Source organism: Spinacia oleracea, chromosome 6 (assembly GCF_020520425.1).
Source record: "Spinacia oleracea cultivar Varoflay chromosome 6, BTI_SOV_V1, whole genome shotgun sequence".
In the NCBI taxonomy this organism is placed as follows: domain Eukaryota; kingdom Viridiplantae; phylum Streptophyta; class Magnoliopsida; order Caryophyllales; family Amaranthaceae; genus Spinacia; species Spinacia oleracea.
Genome location: NC_079492.1, coordinates 131,099,448 through 131,122,258, shown reverse-complemented (window position 1 = coordinate 131,122,258; position 22,811 = coordinate 131,099,448). Strand labels below are relative to the sequence as shown.

At 35.9% G+C, this 22,811-nt stretch overlaps 2 protein-coding genes across 4 annotated transcripts; both read right to left on the bottom strand.

The window, feature by feature from the left end:
• Positions 1-701: 701 nt before the first annotated feature.
• LOC110775505 (probable serine/threonine-protein kinase PBL26) lies at positions 702-4,919 on the bottom strand. 3 transcript variants are annotated; one of them, XR_008923427.1, is made up of 7 exons: positions 4,668-4,919; positions 4,289-4,404; positions 2,870-3,042; positions 2,553-2,742; positions 1,656-2,050; positions 1,405-1,486; positions 1,153-1,293 (listed from the first exon to the last, which is right to left on the bottom strand). XR_008923427.1 is itself a non-coding variant. In XM_021980106.2 (6 exons), the coding sequence occupies exons 2-6, from the start codon at positions 4,353-4,355 to the stop codon at positions 1,021-1,023; spliced, it is 1,098 nt and encodes a 365-aa protein (XP_021835798.1). In that variant the 5' UTR covers positions 4,356-4,417; positions 4,668-4,919; the 3' UTR covers positions 702-1,020. The 3 variants fall into 3 exon arrangements, 2 of the variants coding, with proteins under 2 accessions (XP_021835798.1, XP_021835797.1); XM_021980106.2 differs by lacking the exon at positions 1,405-1,486 and having other exon boundaries at positions 702-1,293; positions 4,289-4,417; XM_021980105.2 differs by lacking the exon at positions 1,405-1,486 and having other exon boundaries at positions 702-1,293.
• Positions 4,920-5,054: 135 nt separating this feature from the next.
• On the bottom strand, positions 5,055-9,410 carry LOC110775506 (probable serine/threonine-protein kinase PBL7). Its single transcript, XM_056831553.1, has 6 exons — positions 9,118-9,410; positions 8,697-8,816; positions 6,951-7,123; positions 6,630-6,756; positions 5,806-6,209; positions 5,055-5,551 (listed from the first exon to the last, which is right to left on the bottom strand). The coding sequence occupies exons 2-6, from the start codon at positions 8,764-8,766 to the stop codon at positions 5,327-5,329; spliced, it is 999 nt and encodes a 332-aa protein (XP_056687531.1). The 5' UTR covers positions 8,767-8,816; positions 9,118-9,410; the 3' UTR covers positions 5,055-5,326.
• Between the last annotated feature and the right edge of the window lie 13,401 nt (positions 9,411-22,811).

Sequence of the window (22,811 nt, the reverse complement as noted above, 5' to 3'; positions counted from 1 at the left end):
CAATGTGGTTTGGCATTTGGCCGTCAGATGGATGCAAAAACAAAGGACTTTGCATTTCCTTGTAGGATATGGCTCCTCCAGCCATGATTTTGAAGAAGATTTAAGATAAGAAGAAAATAAGTAAAGAAGAAGAATGAATGATAACAGATTAAACACACTTCCAAGAAATAGTTTTCTGAATCTGTAATCTCACTTCACATTTCCTTGCTCTGATACCATAAAGACTTATATTTGCAAGTGTAAATGCAGCAGATTAAGATCAGAATTTGAGAGAAGGAAAGGAAGAGGCTGCTTTCATTACTTAGGCCTTAAGCCCACAATACAGCTTATATAGTGAGCAAACCCTTACAACGGCTCTCATCATTACCCTGCCACCTGTCTACTGACAGCACATGATTTAAAGAGAAAAGGACAAGATCAGTACATGATCCTAGGTAGATATTTATTCTAGCAAAACAGAAAAGATGCTACTAAGCTAAATTACTTAAGAACCCTTAGACTAATAATAAAGCTGTAAAATCATCTGCATTTCCCTTATTACATATGAGTACGACGAACAGTACTGAGAAATGATAGGTTGACACTAGTAGTCATCAAGAAATGATAGGTTGATAACAGTTACTGGAAATATATCAGCCAAAAGACAGGGTTATTTGCATGAAAAATGGAGCATAACCTAGATGGACAATTGCCAATTAGTATTACTGTCACTAACTCTCTGTATATCATTTCTCTTATTCACAAATCATACGCTTACTCAGCAAATCACAAAATATTAGGCTATTACATGTACTTTGGTTATACACAAGTATGCATTATGTGTTCCCCTCGTGATGAGGGTCTCCTAGTGCTTTTCCTTTTCTTCTTACCATTTCAAAAAAATAAAAATAAAACTTTGGTTATACACAAGTGGAAATCTACAATGAGAGGAAAACAAGCATGATATTTACAATGCAATGAAAATGATGCTGTCCATATGGTGTCCTGGTACTGAATTGAAGGGTTCTTTACTCTTCGTCACTATATTCCATGATCAGCACCCTTCACCAAGTCATTAGACTCTACACCAGCTTCAAGAGGAGGAGAATTTACGTTATCATCAAGTTTTTCTGACGAAATGTGCTTGATGGCAGCAACAACATCACTCATCATTGGTCGTGCTGTTTGTTTTTCTTCAAGACACATGGCTATCACCGCCATTGTTTGGTTGAATCCTTGAGCTGGAAAATTCCCCTGCAGGAGCGGGTCAGCTAACTCTGGAAACTTCTTTGGTTTCTTCATTATCCGGTTGGCCTAAATAAGAAATGTTTTTCCTCAAAAGATTCAGTTCCAAAGGTAAAGCAATGCAGCATGGATTACATATAAATAATATAAAATGCCCTAGCAAAAAAGACAGAAGGTTACAGGGTTCTTTCTAGAAGCTATTATGGAGTTTTCACGCCGAGGAACTTAGTATGAATCACTGAATCAGTAGCCTGCAGTGATGCTAAAATGCCATCATGGCACAATTATCAGCTTGACAAATACACCATCTCAAAATAGCAAGTAACATAGCTAGTGTTCAGGTGATTAAAGAGTATAAAAATGAATAAATTAGATGTAAGAAATGAACAGGAAGCAGTCTTATTTTCATAAATAAAGGATTGAAAACTAACCCAGGACACCAGATTCTGTTCCTTAGATGGCCTTGTGATGTCAACAGCTCTTCGCCCTGTGACCAATTCTAATAAAACAACTCCAAAGCTATATACATCTGCCTTCAGAGTCAAAAGCCCTGTTTTTTCGTACTCTGGTGCAATGTAGCCAAAGGTTCCCATTATGGAAGCAGAAACATGTTCCTTATCACCAGTAGGTCCAAGCTTAGACAGACCAAAATCATAGAGCTTAGCATTAAAATCATTGTCTAGTAAGATGTTAGAGGGTTTCAGGTTTCTGTAGATGACCGGAGGGATGGCTTTACTGTGCATATATTCTAATGCACTAGCAGTTCCAAGAGCTATTTTCATTCTTGTATACCAATTTAAGGGCGGATTTTGCTTGGATGATCTATCTGAAATTTCAAAATTTATCAAAAGAGATGTCAGACTGAAGCAATATTTATCGATGATGCAAAATGATAATCTAGGATTAAATCAGATCAAGCTTTTAGTTATGTGCTGTGAATGCCTAGAAATATAGAGTTTGTTAAATCATGTAGCAATTCTCGTTTAAGTTGACTCATGCTTGACTGCTTGAGCATATGATTACAATCTCCAAACAAACTTTTCTAGATTCAAAATTAGATTTTGCTTCGAAATAACTGATGTCTCTATTTGCACACTGCATCTTCAAGATTCTACATTGAAAACCATGGACCCTCATGCAATGAGGGAAATTTTGTAGTGAAGTTAAAAAAAACTGTCTCATGCAAACATCTTCTTTTCTTCTCTTTTCCTATATCCTCATTTGGGCGGTGGGGGATATGTTGTAGAGATTTCATAAGTACAACAATTACAATTGTCCCTTGACTTTGCATCAGATAACAATGTAAAATAAGTTGAAAAATTTATTACCGTGTAGATGCTGGTCTAGGGATCCCAAAGGCAGATATTCATGAACTAAAATTCTCTCATTTCCTTGAGCACAGTATCCTATAAAATTGATCAGATTTGGATGATGTAGGATGCTCAACATCATCACCTGCACAAGAAATTCTCTGTGTCCTCTTGATCCATTCATGTCCAGATGCTCGACAGCTACAATCTAATTTTAAATGATCCAATTTCATTCAGTCTTCGGGCCAAAAGAAAATATGGTAAACATAATTTATTCATCTAAAGAATAACCTGGCAGAAAGCGCATATTAACTTATTAAGGTCCGTATTTATACCTCTCCAGTTTCCCTGAGATTCCCTCTGTAAACTTTACCAAAGCTGCCTACGTCCACCAGGCATTCAGGACTAAAGTTGTCTGTTGCATCAGTTAGTACTTGAAGAGTAAAACCTTTTGTGATGAGTGAACCACTGTCATTGTTAGCCCCAGGCGTGTTAGGGTCATTGTTGTCTGAAAAAGAAAATGGTGGAGCATAATGCTGATTAATGACTGAGCCCATATATATACTGGCAAATCACGCTGATATTTTAAGCCATTTGAGAAAAATCATATGCTTGAATATTTTTTGCGATGCAATTTTCTATTTAAGTAATAAAATCTAGCCAAGAGAAGGATTTACATTATATAGGCTTCTTACTCTATCCATTAGAAAACAACCCTACAAAATTAAGCTAAAGATGTATAGTAGGGGGTTGAATCCATCATTCAGACGAGACAATGATCAGCTGGGAAGAGGCTATGAGAGGATAAATCTCACGAAGATGATGCAAATAGTTTGGATTTGATAGCACAATTCTTAGCACAAACATGAACAACCAACAAATTTCTGTCAACCTGACAACACAGCTAGCAGTATGAAACTAATATGGGATTTAAACAACTGATTTGGAAACAACTACCAATAATAAGTATTTCCCCCCTTAAATCCACTTATCTAAAAAGGATTTTTTGTTTGACTAACACAATCAACTAAGACCCCTGTTGTGTTCAGCTTATTTCCCTCTAATTCAGAAAAAATAATTTCTGATAAGTTCAAATAAATAAGGGGTTACGTACCCAAATTCAATTTGCAACTAAAATAAGTTATGTTAAGTTTTAATAATTTCAGTTCAGTCCATATAATTGATTAATTTCAGATAGAAAATCAGGTGAATAAAACACAACTTAATATTTGTGTAAGAAAATTTCATCAAAGAGGCCAACAGCCAACTCCTTGCTATCCCTCTCAAAGACCTAGCAATTTATTAATTTGCTTCAACTACCTTCCTCTTTTCTTCCTTTCCTTGTTTATTTTTTCACTTGCATAATTCTATCTCAAAATTGGAAACCCTAACTTGGAATATGACGCACCCAATTCAATTCGTTACTCACGTGTTTGAATGTTTGAAGAAGGTGAATATGTGTTTATGGAGTTCAATGGAACATTGTAGAGAGTTACGAAAATAAGAATTTGAAAACGGAGGGAAAATTAGTTATAGGAAATGTAAAAGTGGACCTCTTTAACAGAAGTTACTAACGACACACTCCGTACAATATTATTTGTAGTAGCGTAGTGCTGATCAAACAAAAACTTATTAATGGATATTCCATGATAGTTGCATCAGTGTTTTGCTCAAACAATTCCAACAACGACTTATGTAAAATGTATACAAATAATATTAAAAAAACAAGAACACGAATTTGCATTAATACTCACCAAGTTGTGATTGACTACTTCTCAATGCTTTGATTTGGGACGATGAACCGCAACAAAAGCAACTCATGATCTCTCTGTTTAATGAGGCAACAAACCCAGTTCCCCGATTTGCTTACCTGAAACAAATTTCTATGAGTCAACTCATCAAACAGTTTATGTGCATTAAAACAAATATGCAAGCAATACCAAAAACTTCAATCTGTGACAAGACAATCTTAAAAATGAGGCTTAAATTTTTGTTTCTCCTCAAAATTGGAACTTTTATAGTGATTAAAAACTAAAAAAAAAAAAAAATACCCACAAAGCTAATAGTAATAATTTTGAAAAAATTAAATTGAATTTAGGTGAAACATGAAACAAAGGGTTTGAGAGGATTTACCAGCTCTGAAATCAGGGTTTCAAATTTGGCCGTCTAGTATGGGTTTGATCAGATGAGACAGGAAAAGGGGAGATCATGCTGAAGTTTTCCTGGAAGAAGACTCCATCAAAGTGGCAGAAAAGTCTTCTGTTACTCTATTAATAATGGCCCTGATAGAATAGTATTAAACAGGACAGTTAAGCTGTTATCCTGTTAAAAAGGGTTTAAGTCAGATAATTGTATAATCTATGGTTTATTCAACGATAATTTTTTTCCATCCATAAAGATGTCGTTACTTTATTGGAATTTAGACACATGGGAAATGCATTTGGTTTGTGACAAAGAAGTACTTCTAAAGCCATGTCAATTAGTAGTATTAAAAAAAATGATAGCAAAAAACAAGCAGAAGACAGCAAATTGAAGTGTGGTTTATTGCATGAGAAGTGGAGCTTCCATGTTATTTTATTCACAAACGTGCGCTTGCTCTGTACATCATCTAAACAGTAGGATGTATCTTGGTTATACACAAGAGGGGATCTTTGAAGAGCATTCTATTTACAATACACTCAGTCAGAACGATGATGTCCATATGAACTGGTGCAGAATTGAAGGGTTCTCGGTTCTCTTCAACGCTATGATCCTTAGTCAAATTCATTGGCACCTTTCATCAAGTTATGAGCTTAAAGAGGAGGGGAATCTATGTTTTCATCAAGTTTGTCTGATGAGATGTACATGATGGCAGCGACAACACTACTCATTATTGGTCGCGCTCTGAGGTCATATTGTAGACACATGGCTGCCACCAAAAGTGTTGAATGGAATCCTCGAGCTGGAAAGTTCCCCTGCAGGAGCGGATCAGCTAACTCTGGAAACTTCTTCCCTGGTTTCTCCAATATCCGATGGGCCTAAAGAAGAAACATTGTTCTCAATCAGTCATAAAGATCAAATATTAAATTTGCAGCATGGATTGCATGTAAATCACAAAAGTTAATGAATTAGTAAGCTTCACAAACAGACTGAATCAGTACAACATGAGTGCTGTGATAATTAATCTCTCCGTCTCAAAATGAATGAGTAACACACCTTGTGTTTAGATGGTTAAAGAGTGCAAAAGTTCAATCCACTAAATGGACATGAAATGAAGGAGTCGCAAACTAACCCAAGAGACAAGATTATCTTCCGTAGTTAGACTTGGGATGTCAACAGCTCTTCGCCCTGTGACCAACTCTAATAAAACAACTCCAAAGTTATATACATCTGCCTTCACAGTCAAAAGCCCTGTTCTTACGTATTCTGGTGCAATGTAGCCACCGGTTCCCCTTATTCCTGCAGAAATATAATCCCTACAGACCTTACCACCAGCATCTCCAAGCTTAGATAGCCCGAAATCACAGAGCTTAGCATTAAAATCATTGTCTAGTAAGATGTTGCAGGGCTGCAGGTTTCTGTAGATGACTGGAGGGTCGGCTTTATCGTGCAAATATTCTAACGCATTTGCAGTCCCTAGAGCTATTTTCATTCTTGTATACCAACTTAAGAGCGGCTTTTGCTTGGATGATCTATCTGAAATTTCAAATTTAATCGCAAGAGAAGTTAGCACGAAGTAATATTTATTTGCCATGCAGAATGATAACGTAGCATAAGATCAGATCAAGCATTTAGTTACTGTTTGCTATGTGCCATCGTGCCTCGAAAAATAGAATCCGTTATCTCTTCATGTATGAGGTAATACTCAAGTTGATTAATGCTTGAGCTTCAGAATAATCAGATTACAATCTCTGAACAAAATATTCAATTAGATTTTGGCTGAAAATGACTGAGTGTGACAGTGTCTTAACTTAAACAGTTACACACTGCATTTTCAACATTCTACATTGAAAATGATATGGTGTACAGTAAAGGGTTTCATAAATATAACAAATTACAATTGTCTGCTGGATTTTGCATCAGATAACAATGTAAAAGAAGCTGACAAATGATTACCGTGTAGATGCTGGTCTAGGGATCCCAAAGGCAGATATTCATGTACTAAAAATCTTCTGTTCCCTTCAGCACAGTATCCTATAAGATTGATCAGATTTGGATGTTTAAGAAGGCTCAGCATCGTCACCTGTGTAAGATATTCTTTATTTCCTCATGATCCATTCCTATCTACTTGCTCGATAGCTATGATCTATTAAATCATCCAATATTAGTCTTCCAACAAGAAGAAAACATATGATAAGAACCAAAGAAAAAATCGGCAACAAAATTTAATTCATCTAAAAAACGTGCAAAATTGCATTCTAAGGTCAATGTTTATACCTCTCCAGTTTCTCCGAGTTTCCCTCTGTAAACTTTTCCGAAGCTGCCTACATCAATCGGGCATTTGCGACTACACTTCTTTGCTGCATCTGTTAGCTCTTTCAAAGTAAAAACTTTTGTCAGTGGACCACTGTCATTGTTAGATATTTCTGCTGTGTCAGGTTCTTTGATGTCTGAAGAAGAAAATGGTGGAGCATCACTTAATTAGTTGAAATCCTTTGTCTAAAAACCTACTTCGTACTTCATCTAAGATAAAGGCGAGCATAGAGATTACAGAGGATGACAACTGAAGATGGTCTATAGTCGATATTCCATACAAACTTTGATAAGTAGTGTATAATTAATGACCTTTCAATTGACTAAAACATAATGTTACTTAAGAAAAAAGTAAACCCATATGCAGAGTATTACACCAGAAAAGCACGCTGATGATTTAAGCAATTTCCAGAGAAATATTTCACTGGTTAACTGCAATAAAAACGTGATTGATTTTTTATTTTTTTTTGGTAATGTATCTACTCAGGAGAAGGATTCACATTAGATTGGCTTCTTACTCTATGGATTACAAAAGAACCCTACAAATAATAAGCTATAGATGCATAGATAGTCAGAGATTGAAGTCACCATTCAGATAAAGACTAAGAGAGGATGAATCTCATATTGCTGTTGCAATTAGTTTGGGTTAAGCTAAAGATGCATGTAGAGTCCACGATTGAAGTCATCATTCAGACGAGACACTGATCAGCTTCAGCTGGAAATAACCTATAGGAAACATAAAGACTAAGGGAGGATGAATTTCATACTGATGCTGCAGTTAGTTTGGATTCGATAGCACAATTCTTAGCAAAAACATGAACAATCAACAAACTTTCCATCAATCTGACATCACAACAGTAAGAAACTAATAGGGAGTTCGTGGGAAGCCGCAGACTTGTTATTTACTTTTGGAAACAACTAGTTGTACTAAGTTTTTTCCCCTCAGCCTTTAATTCAACTATCAAAATTGAGTTTTTGTTCAATGAACACAGTTAAGTGGGATTTGGTGTTAAAGAATGTCGTCAATTAAAGAGACCCACTTTTGCTTTGCTCCCAAATTTGACCTAGCAACTTACTAATTTGCTCGTCAGCTTCAACTACCTCCCTCTTCTCTTCCTTTCCTCATTCCTTTGTTCACACTGTTTATAAGTGAAATGACCAATTTGACATGATTCTAAAATGGAAAAACCAAAATAAATTTAATCACTTCTCCAAAATTGAAAACCATATTCTACAATTTGAAAAATTACCCCCAAATTCAAAACCCTGACTTGGAATCTAAAATCCCCAATGTCTTCAATCTGTTACTCACATGCTTAAAGAAGGTGAATTTTTTAGAGAGAGTTTTGTTGGAGCTCAATGGAACATTTTAGAGGGTTATGAAAACAAAAATTTGAAAAATGGAGGGAAATTAGTTAAAGGAAATGTAAGAGTGGACACCTTAAACATAAGTTTTATTGGCTGCACTCAAACAGAAGTTACTAATGACATAGTACATAGTACAATACATTATTGGTTGGTAGTGCTAGTAAATCAAACAAAAACTTGTTAATTGGGCATTCGTTTCAAAAACAAAAAAAATAAAATAAACAAAAACAAATTCCCAAACAATTCCAAACTAACATTGCATTATCATTTTGTTCAAACAATTCCAGCAACAAATCATGTGAAATGCAAACAAAAAAAAAACGAATTTGCATTATCGCTCACCAAGTTGGGATTGTCTACTTTCCATTACATTGCTGATTTGGGACGATGAACCATAACAAAAGCAATTCATGATTTCTCAGTTTAATTCGAGGCTACAAACCCAGCTCCAAATTTGCTTACCTGAAAAATAATTCTCTGAGTCAAATCATCAAACAGTTGATGTGCATTACATCAAATATGCGAGTAATACCAGAAACATCAATATGTGACAAGACGATCTTAAAATGAGGCTTACAATTTTGTTTTGTTTCTGAAATTGGGACTATTATAGTGATGAAAATGTACACGAAAAGCTAAAAGAACAAACTTTGCCAAATCACTTCATATTAAAAAAAAAATTAAATGTACACGATAGATTGAGTTTAATTGAATAAATTCTGCTGGGTTTGTTAAAATGCAGGGTTTGAGAGGATTATATAACCTTCTGATATGGGTTTGAGCAAATGAGATAGAAAAAGGGGGGAAATGCTGAAGTTTTCGTGGAAGAAGAGTGTAGTAAGACTCCATCGATGTTGCAGAAAAGTCTTGTGCGGGAGGGAAATGTTCTTTAGTGGATCATAGTGTTTATTGGCAATTGGGCGGTGCGGATACGACCCCCACACATGCACCCGCCAAAAAAATTTACACCCATCACCTACCCGCAGCGGGTATAACACCCGTCCACACCCGTCTAGGCGGATACATTTCTATAACCATACCCGCTCCACCACCCACGTGGATATCCACCAATCGCTTTTACCCGTATATAATATATATTTTTCTTACAGCAGGTTTTATTGTAATGCAAACATATCCTACCATATCAGTGTTTGGGTTGTACTATTTTCTACATTTAATATAACATATCCTGCAAAAGATCCAAAGATGCAACATATCTTTTACTGTTCTCATAGTTCTCAAACTAAAAATAAAAGTGTTTCAAGAACGTTCTAAATTAGAATAGTACATTACATAAAAACGACAAATACGAAAAATTAATAAAGTCTCCATAAATTACATTAAAACAATACTCAAATCTCAAATTCTCAATCAATACACACAACGTTTGCTCCCATATTCACTCTTGCATCATCTTCATCTTCATCTTCATCTTCAAACACTTCCTCTTGATCATATATATTTAACACCTTAACAATACCACCACCTGCATAAATTATTAAATTTACATAATTAGAGTATAACTTAATTTAATTTTAATATAACATAAATGATTTAATCAAATTAATCTCACAGCAACACTCAAACTAAGTATGAAACTACAAAACGAGATTAAGCACTCAAACCAAACAAGCATATCATTTAAACACCCCCCCCCCCCCCCCCCGCGAAAATCAACTGGTTTAATAATCGATATTAAATTGATTTCTGTATATTTCTGGGATTTTAGATTAATAATCCAGAAAATCAACTAGTTTAATAATCAAGCATTTCTGGGTTTTTTGTCGTATATTTCTGCTTTCAATAATTTCAATCAATTTAATATTAAGCTATTTCACCAAATCAAAAAAAAAATAAAAATCCCCAGAAAATCAAATCAACATTTAAGACCAATTTTATCCATCAAGAATAGATCAAAACACAACATCATAATAATTAATTATAATATTAAGCTATTTCACCAAATCAAAAAAAAAAAAAAAAAAAAAAACACAGAAAATCAGATAGCGCAACCTGATTACCTGAAGGTCTTTAAGAGTACGGCTGTCGCGAATTTTGTTTCCTGTCTTGAACGATAAAAAGGAAATCGAGGAAGTACGTTACGCGATGAATGAAGACGAGGCAGCTGCCATCTACAAGTTATAACATATAAATCGACCAACTTCAGCAATCAACCATTAAGACCCACACGCAAATTAAATGAATAGGAAGAAATTACAAGTAAATAGAGAAAAAAAAATTGGAAAAAATAACCTTAAGGTGCAAAGTGAGAGATGAACTCCGAGGAAGGGAGGTGGCGCAACTCGGCGGAGGACGACAAGAGTGGAGCTGTGGAATACGAGAGAGTAGCAAGAGAGAGTAAGAGTGCATACTGAAAGAGGGAGAGGGAGTCAGGGAGGCGTGAGTTTCGACTCAATCATTAGGGATTTAGGGTGCGTTCTATTCAACTTATTTGACCTGAACTTATCTGATACGAACTTATCTGAACTTATTGAAACTTATTGAAACTTATCTAAATTTATTGGTGAATGAAATAATTCCCTTGGTCCAAGTTTGCATTTAATGCATTTAATGTTAAGTCTAATAAATGTGGTTCAGTATTAATTAAAGAAGTTAATTATTCAGTGAGATCAAGTGATCTGAATGCCTAGCTAGAGACCGATTTAGTTCGAGTGGAATTAATAAGATTAATGCCACAACTTACTCTTGACTGAACCCGTACGGTCAAACAAATAGTACTTGAGCGGATCAAGTATTTAGGTGAATGTAATATTCAGTAAATACTCTAATTATCGATTTTTGGAAATAATGGATGTTGGTTCCAGTGGGAACTAAAATCATCAAAAGGTGAAGAAATAATATTTTCCGGAAATGAAGATATTATCGGAAACGAATATTTAGTTCATGACGGAAATATAAATATTATCGAAGTCGAAGATAATTCCGGAAACAGAAATATTGTTCGTTTCGGAAAATATTAACAGAAATAGAAATATTGTCGAAATTGGAAATATTGCCGGATACGGAAATGTTATTGGAATGAGAAATATTGTCGAAACCGGATATATTGTCGGAACCGGAAATATTATCGGAAACGTAAATATTGTTCAAATCGGAAATAGGAATCGGAAAACGAATCGGAAGCCGGCGACAAGGCAGCAGCAAGCAGCGACCCCATCATCGATTGCTTGGGCGCCAAGGCTACTTCCGCGGCAAGTAGCTTGGGACACAAGCTATCCGTTTTCCTTATCCTGCATGATTAAGAGTTTTATGATCATCCTAATACTTAAGGGTTTTAGTAATCCTAATTCTAGTAGGATACGACTATCTATTCCCCTATAAATATATGACACATGGTCATAAATTTAATACACAATTTGAATACATACATTCAATACCTTTGCCTATCACATTAATAGCGAGATCCCGAATTAATAATACCTTATATTATATCCTAGCTGGTTGCACCTAAGGCAGATCCGAACGTGCTGTGGAATACGGAGGGGCGATATTTGGAGCTCTGTACTTGTTCTTGTTTGGTTCGGGAGCAGTTAGGGAAGGCACGAATCACATAATATGTATACTAAATTATGCTAATTGATTATGTGGCAATTTGGATTCTGGCAATTTATGGTTTTTCCGCATGTCAATTAGATTGTTCATAACTTACAGTGGTATCACGAGCCTCTAATTAATTGCTTAATCAATTACATTAAGATGGATTACATTTTATAAATTTTCAAAAGAATTAAAGGGGTGAATTAATTTGGTGTAATTAATTGCAAATTCATGCGATTAATTAATTATATGTTCGTAGAATTTTTTGCAGTTTTTTCAATATTGATTGGAATCTTATGTTTTTATAGGGTATTCCGCATGTAAACGGCATTTTAAAATTTGACCAAAATATTTCTTTTCGGCCGAACCCAGAATTCCTAAATTCGAAGCATACCTATGACTTTTCGTAGGTTTTAGTTTTTCGAATGCAAAATTTGTAATTTTTATGATGTTAAAATTAATATTGGCGAATCTTGTATGTAAATCTTGAATTAATAATTGAACTACTGCATACGTTTAACAATTTTAAGGATTAAATTCGTTAATTATGCAACCTAATTTGTAATTATAATTAATTTGTTGAATTACGAATACATTAGATTTCGTTTCGTTTTTCATAATTAATTGATAATTTAATTAGGATCCTATTGTTAGAAATCACTTAAAATTTGTTAAAGTTTGGACTTTTAAAATTTTTATGAACCTTAATTAATTTTAATCCCTAGAATTCATGTAATCGAAAATTGCTTTTATTAATAAATTTTATATTTTTTCGCAAAATTTTATGAAATTAATATGTTTTATTAATTTGTCATAATATTTAAATATGAAAAATTTAATTTTTATATAAAACTTTTAAGCAAAACCAAGACCGCAAGGTCGAAGCACGAAGCCCCCCTTGGGTGTTATGGCTTGGTGCGCGCACACAGCATACGAGCAAGGGAGCTCGCGCTGTGCACGACGCCCAGACAGAGTGCATGGTGCTGATGCGCGCGAGCCACAAGCGCTGCTAGTGAGCTGCGTGTGTGCTAGTGCCTATGTGCATGAACGAGGGCGAAGAAAAACAACGAGCACGCAAGCGAGCAAGGCAAGCGACGTGATGCGAGTGCAAGGGAGCTGGCGCGCGCTGCCCCTGCCTGTTGTGCCAGCGCTGGCAACAAGCCAAGCACGCACGATGGTGTGATGTTGTGCGATGGCAAGCTTGTGCCTTTATTTACTCAACGACCCAACTACGCTGATGATGTGCTGGACAAGGCATAGCAGCCCCATGTGCCTACCTGCACGACGCGCCTAAGGCACGATGGCCTCGAGCCATTGTGTGCCTTGTGCGATTTGATTTTCCGGTTAAGCGAGAGTTTAACTAATTTTAATTTCGTGCTTATAATTTTTTCTCGGAATTTAATTTTATTATTTTAATTATTATAATTAATTTTATACTAATTATTTAATAAAATTAAAATCTTGAATAAATTGTAGTTAATTTGTTTAATTAATTAAAAATCAACTAAAGGGATTTAAAATAATTTTATATGAGCTTTAAATTTTTAATTAAATTTGTGTTTTCCGATTGGACATGAAAAGGCATTTTTATGTTTAAAAATTAGTAAAACATATAATTTATGGTTTTAGTGAGAGCTTTTTTTCATATTTGGTTTAACTCTTGATTAGGTTCTTATTCCTTTAAGTTTAACAACTTGATTAGAACTAATAAGGTCAAATAATTGGTAGATTATTGAGCCTTAATTAGTTGTTGCAAATATTTATGTGATGCATATTTTTTGCTAACTTGCTGAGTGGGCCATTCATTGATAAATGAATGGGTGAATGGTATATTGTAAATATATTATTTTGCAAATTGCGGAAAGTGACTAGTATGGCCCAAATAGGATAGAAAATATGGTCTACGTACCATTAATTTTGAATGTAAATATGGTCTAACGCACCATTTTTAAAAAAATATAGTCTGTGTACCATCAATTTGTTGCAATTAGTTTAATTATTGCAAATCCTATTTGATGAAAATGGCCCTCCCATGGTGAAATTCAAGAACGAAGTTTCCAAACCATTTTCAAGACGGAGTTTGAAGTTGAAACTTCAAGATGAAGTCGGGGCATATATACTAGATCACAATTAAATCTTATGCATGTTTTAAGATATTTATTGCTTTAAATATCTCTTGATATTATGCATGAGATTATGGATTAATTATGTTGCATGATTAAGGATTTTAGTTCACTTAAATTCTAACCAACATAGTAAAAGCCTTAAGTTCCAAACTGCAAAATTGAGTTAAAAGGTGTCATTCCAAAAATAACACCTACTTCTCACTTTTAAATCAAACTAGTAATAGTTTTCCGCCATAGCGAGGTGTTACTTATTGATTTCAAAGGGGTAAGGTACACATTGGCTGTGAGTACATTTTTCGATTAATTAGTGATAGTTTTCCGCCATAGCGAGGTGTCACTTCTTGATCGTAGTACACAAATAGTTGTGAGTACAAGTTGATTTTGGTTGAACTCCACGATATAAGTAAGGAGTCCTTTTATGTCATGGCAAATGGGATAGATTTTCCTAATAAGTTCTTAGACATACCCATCAACCAAGAATAGTTTCTAGACTATTAGCAAATGTTTTTGCTTACCTATAATGTTTTAGAATTAAGTCAAAACAAACGTGCTTAGTACTTTAATGATTTTAAGGATCTTGGATTCATTTTATTCCCACCTGCCGGAACTAAATATTTTGAATAAAATGCTTAATGATTTGTTTAAATTGCATGATTGCTTTAATTTTCAAGTTATTACTCATGATAAATATTTAGACTTTGCACGCTTCAATGTATGTTTTAATTATTGTTTATAATTAAATATCTTCCACCACAATAAATCCTTTTAGAAAGGTAACAGTAAATTTCCTCGATTGCTAGTGAATCCAAGAACGATTCACAGAGTTGAGAGAAAATGAGGAATTTAAAATGTACGTTTCTTATTGCGACTTTTATGGTTGTTTTCGATTATTAAAATCAAATGGCAAAATAATTGGTGCTTGTGAGTTGTGAATCAAATTACAATGTAGTTTTGAAATCATAAAACATTGAGTTGAACACTCGACTTTACCAATGGTTAACCACCAAATATCTTTGTCCATTTAATTCCCGGATGAGTCTAGCCTCTAGACATTCGAATAGATCAATGCTTAGAGAACTTTAAAAGCCTCTAGTGAGATAATCTTGTTGAAGCAAAATTTTCAACATAAATGGTAAGAACTTTGTTGAAGTGACATTGGGCATGTCTAAACTAAGTATCAAAGTCAACATTTGAGAAGTCAATTCTTAAGACTATAAGAAAGGGTACAAGAAATAGGAAAACAAGGAACAAGTGAAAGGAATTTACAATTCTGTTTCTAGCTACAAGTTTATATTTAAAGAGAGTGACCTAGCAATCAAACTTCCTTGGTATCATATACCTCTTGAGGTTCTTACTTCGGTAATAACTGAAACAATGGAAGCTAGGCTACACTAATGACCTACAAGTGGGAAATGAAGCATGACACTGCTACATTAATGGTAGGGTCACCTAGTTTGTTTTAAGTCCTTTCAGGGCTGGAACTTAATGGTTATTTTGTTCCATAATCGACATACATAAATTTCTATTTCAAACACAGAAAGACTCACATTCAAAGAAAATAAAAACATTTTTTGTTTGTTTGTTTAAATGAAATTGTCATTTCAGGATGAGTCATGTATGCTTGATTAAAACAAACAACTCTTTAATAATAAGAACTTTACCAGTTTCAAATCGATTTCCTGATTTGAGTTCCACTATCTTAGGTATTATTGCTTAGACCATATCAACAAGGTAACATTCTAAAGCTTTATTTTTATAGACTTTTGAAAGTTGAGTAATTTCTAGATCATTCAAGACAAGCTAGTCTTACTTGTTGAAAGTAACAAAAGAAATGAACTATTGTTAGAACTCCTAGACAATAGAGTTCAATGCTAAATAAATATTTTATGAATTTATTATTTCACATGGTTTTGAGTGAATATGGATTTATTTACTCAACGTGATATAAGTTGGAATCCATTCATATAAAAGTATAAAATCCACTTGGCAAAAAATCATAAAGATCTAGGTTAGATCATGATGATGATTACTTAGACCAAGAATGATCATAAATGATTGTGTGTTGTAATTTCACGATCGAGCTCCATAAGACATGGTATATCTAAATTGTAATGATCGAAGTCAATGGGTACTTGATTCGATCAATGATGAATCATAAATATTTTTCCTATAATTTCTAAATAACATGCCCAACTACCACCAAACTAAACCAAATTCGTCAAAGCTATTGAAAAGTTATTTCAGAATATCTTTTCAACAATATATATCTAAGAGCTCCTAAACTCAGTAGGAGCTTAATGTTTGTTATTCAACAAACTAAGGCCCAAGTATAAATATATGTTTCATTGTGATTTATTTAAATGAGACACAAGGGTATTATTTCTACCATGATTTTGAAAACATAATGTTTGTTTGCTCGAAATGTTGTCCTTTTGGAGATTCGTTTCCAAAATGACAAGTGGGAGAAAATGAACCTCGAAAGTATTCGAGGTGAACAACCAACATAAACGGACATTCTGGAGGCTTTTAGAAGTTCTTCAGAAAATCCGAACACTTATTCTTTAAGGACTTTAGAAGTGTCTTTAAAGAATAGATATCTCTTAGAAGACTTTACAAGTGCTTCAAGGAGAATAGAATATTCAAAGGACTTTCAAAGTGGCTATTGATATTATATTGTTTGATGTTCTATAACCACGTAGGCATAGAGTTAAGGTCACTGAAACTATGAGATTCTTCTATTAGATAGTGAAGAAACGTACAACTATAGTAATGAGTTTGTGACTTGTAAGAAAGCTATAATGAAACCATATTCCCTAAAATGGTTAGAGTCCATAAATAGACTCAATGTTTTAAATGGTTAGAGGCCATGAAACAGACTCAGTGTTTTGATGACAAAATTGAAATTTTGTTGATTTACAAGAATAGTTTAACACATATTGGTTTTAAGGATGAAAATTATCAAACATGGAAGTGTGTCTTCGCACAAAGCTAGATTAGTTGCTAAAGGTTACAAGAAAATTCACGGCGGTGATTGTGTTGAAACCTCATGCTTAATCAAAATGCTTAAGTCTATAAATCAAGCAATGATTGCATATTGGTACATATGGCAATTGGATGACAAAATATATTCCTCAATAAAATGATGGATTAAACTATGTACATGACATGTCATAGGATTTGTGGATCCAAATAATGCTTGAAAAGGAATGCTAGCTTATGAAATATAAGTATGAATTTAAGCAAGAAATTGGGAATTGAAACTGTATTTTAGTGAAGCTAATAAGTATTTTAGTTTCATAAAACGTACACGATTCTTATAGATATATAAGAATTTTAGTGGGAGTACAACTCAATTGGTCCTATATGTATCACACATATGTCTCTATTATGAAATAATATTCAAATGCGAATGACTTATATTTGAAATTATTCATCAATGATGGACCAAGGCGAAACTTAGTACATACTGGGTCTTAAGATATATTTACAAAGATCTTAGAATATTGTTTTAAATTAAGTAATGGAATTACTAAATCAAACATGAAAGACTCCATTGGAGATATTTGACCAATGTGAATAAATCTAAGTAATGAATGTTTGAACTATGTATAAGCATTGACTAAGTTAAACATCAAAGAATCTAAATGAGATTCTTCACCTATATTATATGTCAAAGAATTTAGTTGGATACCGTATCTACTGATCCTGGATGAGATAAAGTTACATGGATAGAATTAAATTAGGAATTATTCTGTAAAAGAATTTATCATGTATGATATAATATTAAGATAGCAAAAAATGTATCGTATGTGTGAGGGGGTCGAAAAACACGACGGGGCGCTTCTAAAAGAGTATACGGCCCGCACGACTTTTCCCCTCTGGATGTGGCAAGCATATTAAGTAAATAGGAACTAACTGTGGGCGTTAGCCTCTTTTACTAGTCTGTCGGAGTCTCCATTCAGTTTAAGAAAACTGACAAAACCCGGTTATCGTGATATGCCTGGAGTGCAAACATATTTGACTCACAACGGCCATAGGTTCCCTTGTGATCCCTGTAGTGGAGATCCCTCAACGTACATCCAGAGGAGCAGAGATTGAGAATTCGGGGGACCTTTACTAATACGGGGAGTGCCCAGCATTAGCCCATGCGGCACGGTTCTTACTAGTTCAATTGTGACGACGATGGGACATGCATTATGCTGCATTACTACTCTGGATTGTTTCTAATGAACAAATGTTACTAAACATATGTCAAAACGCTGATTTAGGTTAATTCAAGGTGCCTAGCAGTAAACCAGTTTGTCCAAGGATTATCTGATTTAGGCGTGAGCAATATAACATATTAAAGTTAACAGATTTATATGGTGATGAAAGCTGTAATAATATAGATGCAGGTTACAATATAGTGTAGGCTATATTGCGGTTCTCAGGAACACCTACCACTTGACTTTGCTAACTTTCCGTTTGGCTTTAGAACTTTCCGATGACTGAATGACTGTGGGACGGGATACTTCTAGAGTTTTGTATGTTTTAGGCTTAGGAATTTGATTGATATTTCAGCAGCACTTCGACAGTATTCGAACAATTCAGGTGATCGTGCGGGCAGAGTCTGCTTAACAGAGTGTTAAATGCAGCAGACACACGAATACGGGACAGAGAGAAGCTTTGGTCAATACTCAAGCTTAGGGTTTATGGTTAGGAATGTGTCGTTTTCCGGATTTCAGAGGCCATATTTATAGTAAAATAGGCCAGAATAAGATAAATTTAAGAAATGTGAGCTTTTTGACTGAGATCTGTGCAGCGCTAGAAATTTCCTGCGCTTGGATCAGGAGCGCTGTTAATTTCTAGTGCTTCACATTCTCTGCGCTAGATGTGTTTTGTGACAGCTGGATTAAACACTATCTTTGCGTGATTGTGTGAGAAAAAAATTGCAGCACCGAAATATAATGGTGCTTTTTATTTGTGCGCTGGAATATTGTGGCGCGTACATTGCCAACGCAATTCTAGCGCTGGTGTTTTACTTCTCTTTTCCAGTCTTATCGCTTTTTACCCGAATCTCACTCACGGTTTCTATCCTTTAGAATATGAGTTGCGATGCAACGCTTAACCTTTATCCAACGATAAATCGTAATGCGATTTAAATACTCGGATATTTTATCATATACAGTTTCCATTGTGAGCAGCGTTCAGGCATAGCAGTTATTATAAATAGTAGTTTCTAAAAATGGAAATGTGATTTACGGGATCATCAGTCAGTCATGGATTGTTCGTGGCATATTTAAGAAAGCTTAGTCAAGCGGTGTTTGGTTTCATCATCGAACACACAGTATCGGGCCTAGGGACAAATTTAGGCGTCTACAGTTAGCCCCTACTTTGATTGAGTCCGAGTAAGACGACAATCAAAGTATTGGTAGACGGAGTGCGTCTGGAAACTAGCTTGGTTAAGACTAAGTCTGAACGAGGGTCTCACGAGCCCCCGAGTGATAACATTTGACTTAAGGGTCATCACTAAAAATGCCAATAGTTCCCTCACGAGTCATCGGGAACTTATTAACTTGAACCGACTTCTCACAAAGTCATTGAAGGTGTTCAAATGCGGAACATAACTTTTCGAAAATAGATGCGTAACTTGATTTCTTTTAAAAAATAATGACAAAATACGGGATGATAACCGGATACAGAATACAGAATGATAATGAAATATGGATCACAGAATACGGAATACAGAATATGGGATACGAAATACAGAATACGAAATATCGACATTTTTATCAACGAGGAAGGGATAAACCTCGAAACGGAATACGAAATGACGGAAAATGGAATACGGAATACAGAACATTGACATTTTTATTAACGAGGAATGAATAAACCTCGAAACAGAATACGAAATGACGGAATATGGAATACAGAATACGGAATATGGAATATGGAGTACGAAATACGGAATACAAAGTACGGAATATGGAATATTGACATTTTTATTAACGAGGAATGAATAAACTTGGAAACAAAATACGGAGTATGGAATACGAAATATTGAATTTTTTCAGAATACAGAACTTTCAGAATACAGAATTTTCCAGAATACAAGATTTTCCAGAATACAAAATATTTCAGAATACAAAATTTTTTAGAATACAAAAATTTCCAGAATACATAATTTTTCAGAATACATAACACGGGATTTTTTAAGAATACAGTTTTTTTTTTAAAGTTTTTATTAATGAACTTTTACCTAAATGGGTTACGGTAATTCAAGGAATGTAGTTGCCTGTTAGTGGGCCACCAGAATAATTTATAATAATAAATATTTCGAATTACCGTTACTTTTCCGCGGGAAGAAAAAACGCAACAAAGTTAAGCGGTTATTTGGCAAGAAATGGGGCGAAGTGGCCCGAAATTTTGTCTGAAATGGAACAATTGTGCGCTGGAAAATTCCAACGCGTGAAATTGAGCGCTGAAATTTTTCAGCGCTTGCTTTTAAGTTCCAGCACACATCTTCTTTATATTCCATTTCTCCTGCTGCTTGTTCGTTTTTTTCAAGTTCTCTCTCAATCATTCTTCATCAATTCTGCTCGATTTTGCACAATTTCTTCACCAAAATCATTCTCAAGTCAATCTAGATCACGTATATGTAAGTAATTTCGAGTTTAACTTGAGTTTTGTCTTAATTTTGAGTAGAAATTCGTATGACCTTTCAAACCCAAATTGAATTGGGGTTTATGATTCTTGCCCCAATTTCTTGCAATTGTTTGCTTGTACGTGATGTTTATAACATGTATGAGTGCCTAGGCATGTTACTTTCTGCAAGTATGTTGGTTTTGGACAATTTTGAATTTGTTCAAAATTAGCCCCCAAGTGTGCCTACGAATTGATATTGGAGACACAATGTAGGTGTTTTGGTGCATTGCTTGCGGTTTACAAAGTTTATGGATGATAGAAAACGTATGATTTTGATGTTCGGAATAGTTTGTAGTCAATTTCGCATGTATGAACCTTATTACTAATTATGAACTTAGCAACATGCTCATACTTAGGGAACAAAATTGTTTGCTGCCACTAGCTTGTCGTGTTCGGAATTCCAGAATGTAATTTCTTGCATTACTAGACTCAAGGTGTGATGCCTTATGTTTTTTCGTACTTTTTGCGAAATATAGTATGTCAGGTGACAATTCGTCCTCCACTGAGGGGGAAGCTTCAGATTACATGATGCAGCCACGGGTTATCCCTTCTCGTCCGATGAGACGAGAGGGAACTTATCGCCCCGCTCGGGGCTTCGGAGGGCGAGGAACGACTCTTCGTCTCCTCCGTTGGAGTCCGGAGGGGGCCCTGACCCCGAGGACGAGCCAGCTTGGTTGGGCCCGATAGAGTATGACGGGATCGACCTTCACCATGACTTGGAGGATCATGTGGTTTCCCGATTTCGTGCCGGTAGGGCCGAGTCAAATACGGCTTGTCGACCTTACGGTGGGTTGGTCTTTGTGGAGCGTTTGGGGAAACTGGACGGGCGAACCCGTGCAGTGGTGGAGGCATGCCCCTTGTATCCGGCGGTGTGCGTTTTTAGGGAGGTCGTGGGCCCCAACGCGTCTAGGTGGTTCTTGCACTTGTTTCTGGAGTGATGATGGGATACCACCAACACTTTTCACTTCCTGTGGGGGGGAGTTGACCATTACTCCTAAGGACTACACTGCCCCTACGAATCTGTCCTTTACGGGTACCTCGATTTACAACATCAGAGATGGAGATATGTCATCCCAGAAGACGGTTAGAGAGTGTAACGGGGAAGCGTTGGCCGTAGAGGTGGCCAAGTATAAGGGGAAGAGGATGCCTTACTCCTTGCTGGTGGATGTTTTGGGGGAGGGTTGCCCTTCCGGTGCTTCTGCGAGGATGTATGCTCGCATCTTTTACTTATTGTTTTTGAGTTCGACGATTTTGTCGAACCGTTCTGAGCGGGTGGAACCGTGGATGATCCCGTTGGTGCGGGAGTTATCTGAGCTAAGTTCGTTCTGTTGGGGCGAGGCAGCCTATGCGAACCTGATTAGCCATATAAGTGTGATTGTGCGGGTTCTTGACGGTCCAGATAGGCCTATGAGGCCTATTTATCTGTTCGCCGTACCGCGACTCATTGAGGTACGTGTTTGGTATGATCATTTAGGAGTGCTAAATGAGCTGTGTTCTTACTTATCCTGTTTTTACTGTTTTTTCTTGCAGTTGTGGGCTTTTGAGCGCCTACCGTTCTTTGCCCCTCGGTCTGGTAGAGTGGCTGGGGGTTACCATGTGGCCTACTGCTGGGGTAGTGCTGGGAAGTTGAAGAGACGCCCTCCTATGAAGAGGTTTAGAGATATGATTGCGGTTGGGCGCCCTGACTCGGTAAGTATCATTAGTTTCCTTTCTTACTTTATCTCGTTTTATGCGAGTTACTTAACCTGTCTGTTTTTGGTTCTGCAAACAGGTGAGTTGGTCCTGCTGGGCCGGGTTAGAGGAGACATAGGAGTTGGTGGAGGCTCGGTGTCAGTCTCGGTGCCGGATTCCGTACCAGGGTCCTAGGGTCCCTGCCTGGTTCTTGGGGGAGCGGGTACTCCGGCAGACTACCGAGCTTATACGGATGCCCCAGTCTCCGCCTTCTAGTATGTTGCGCCCTACTGGGCATCCTTGCTAGTCGTTGGGTGATGCTGCAATGGGGTGTGCCTGCGGGCGAGCTGGTGATGCTTGATTCCAGCTATCCTACTTTTGTGCGACTCCGGATCTTGCTTCATCCAGTTGCCGAGGT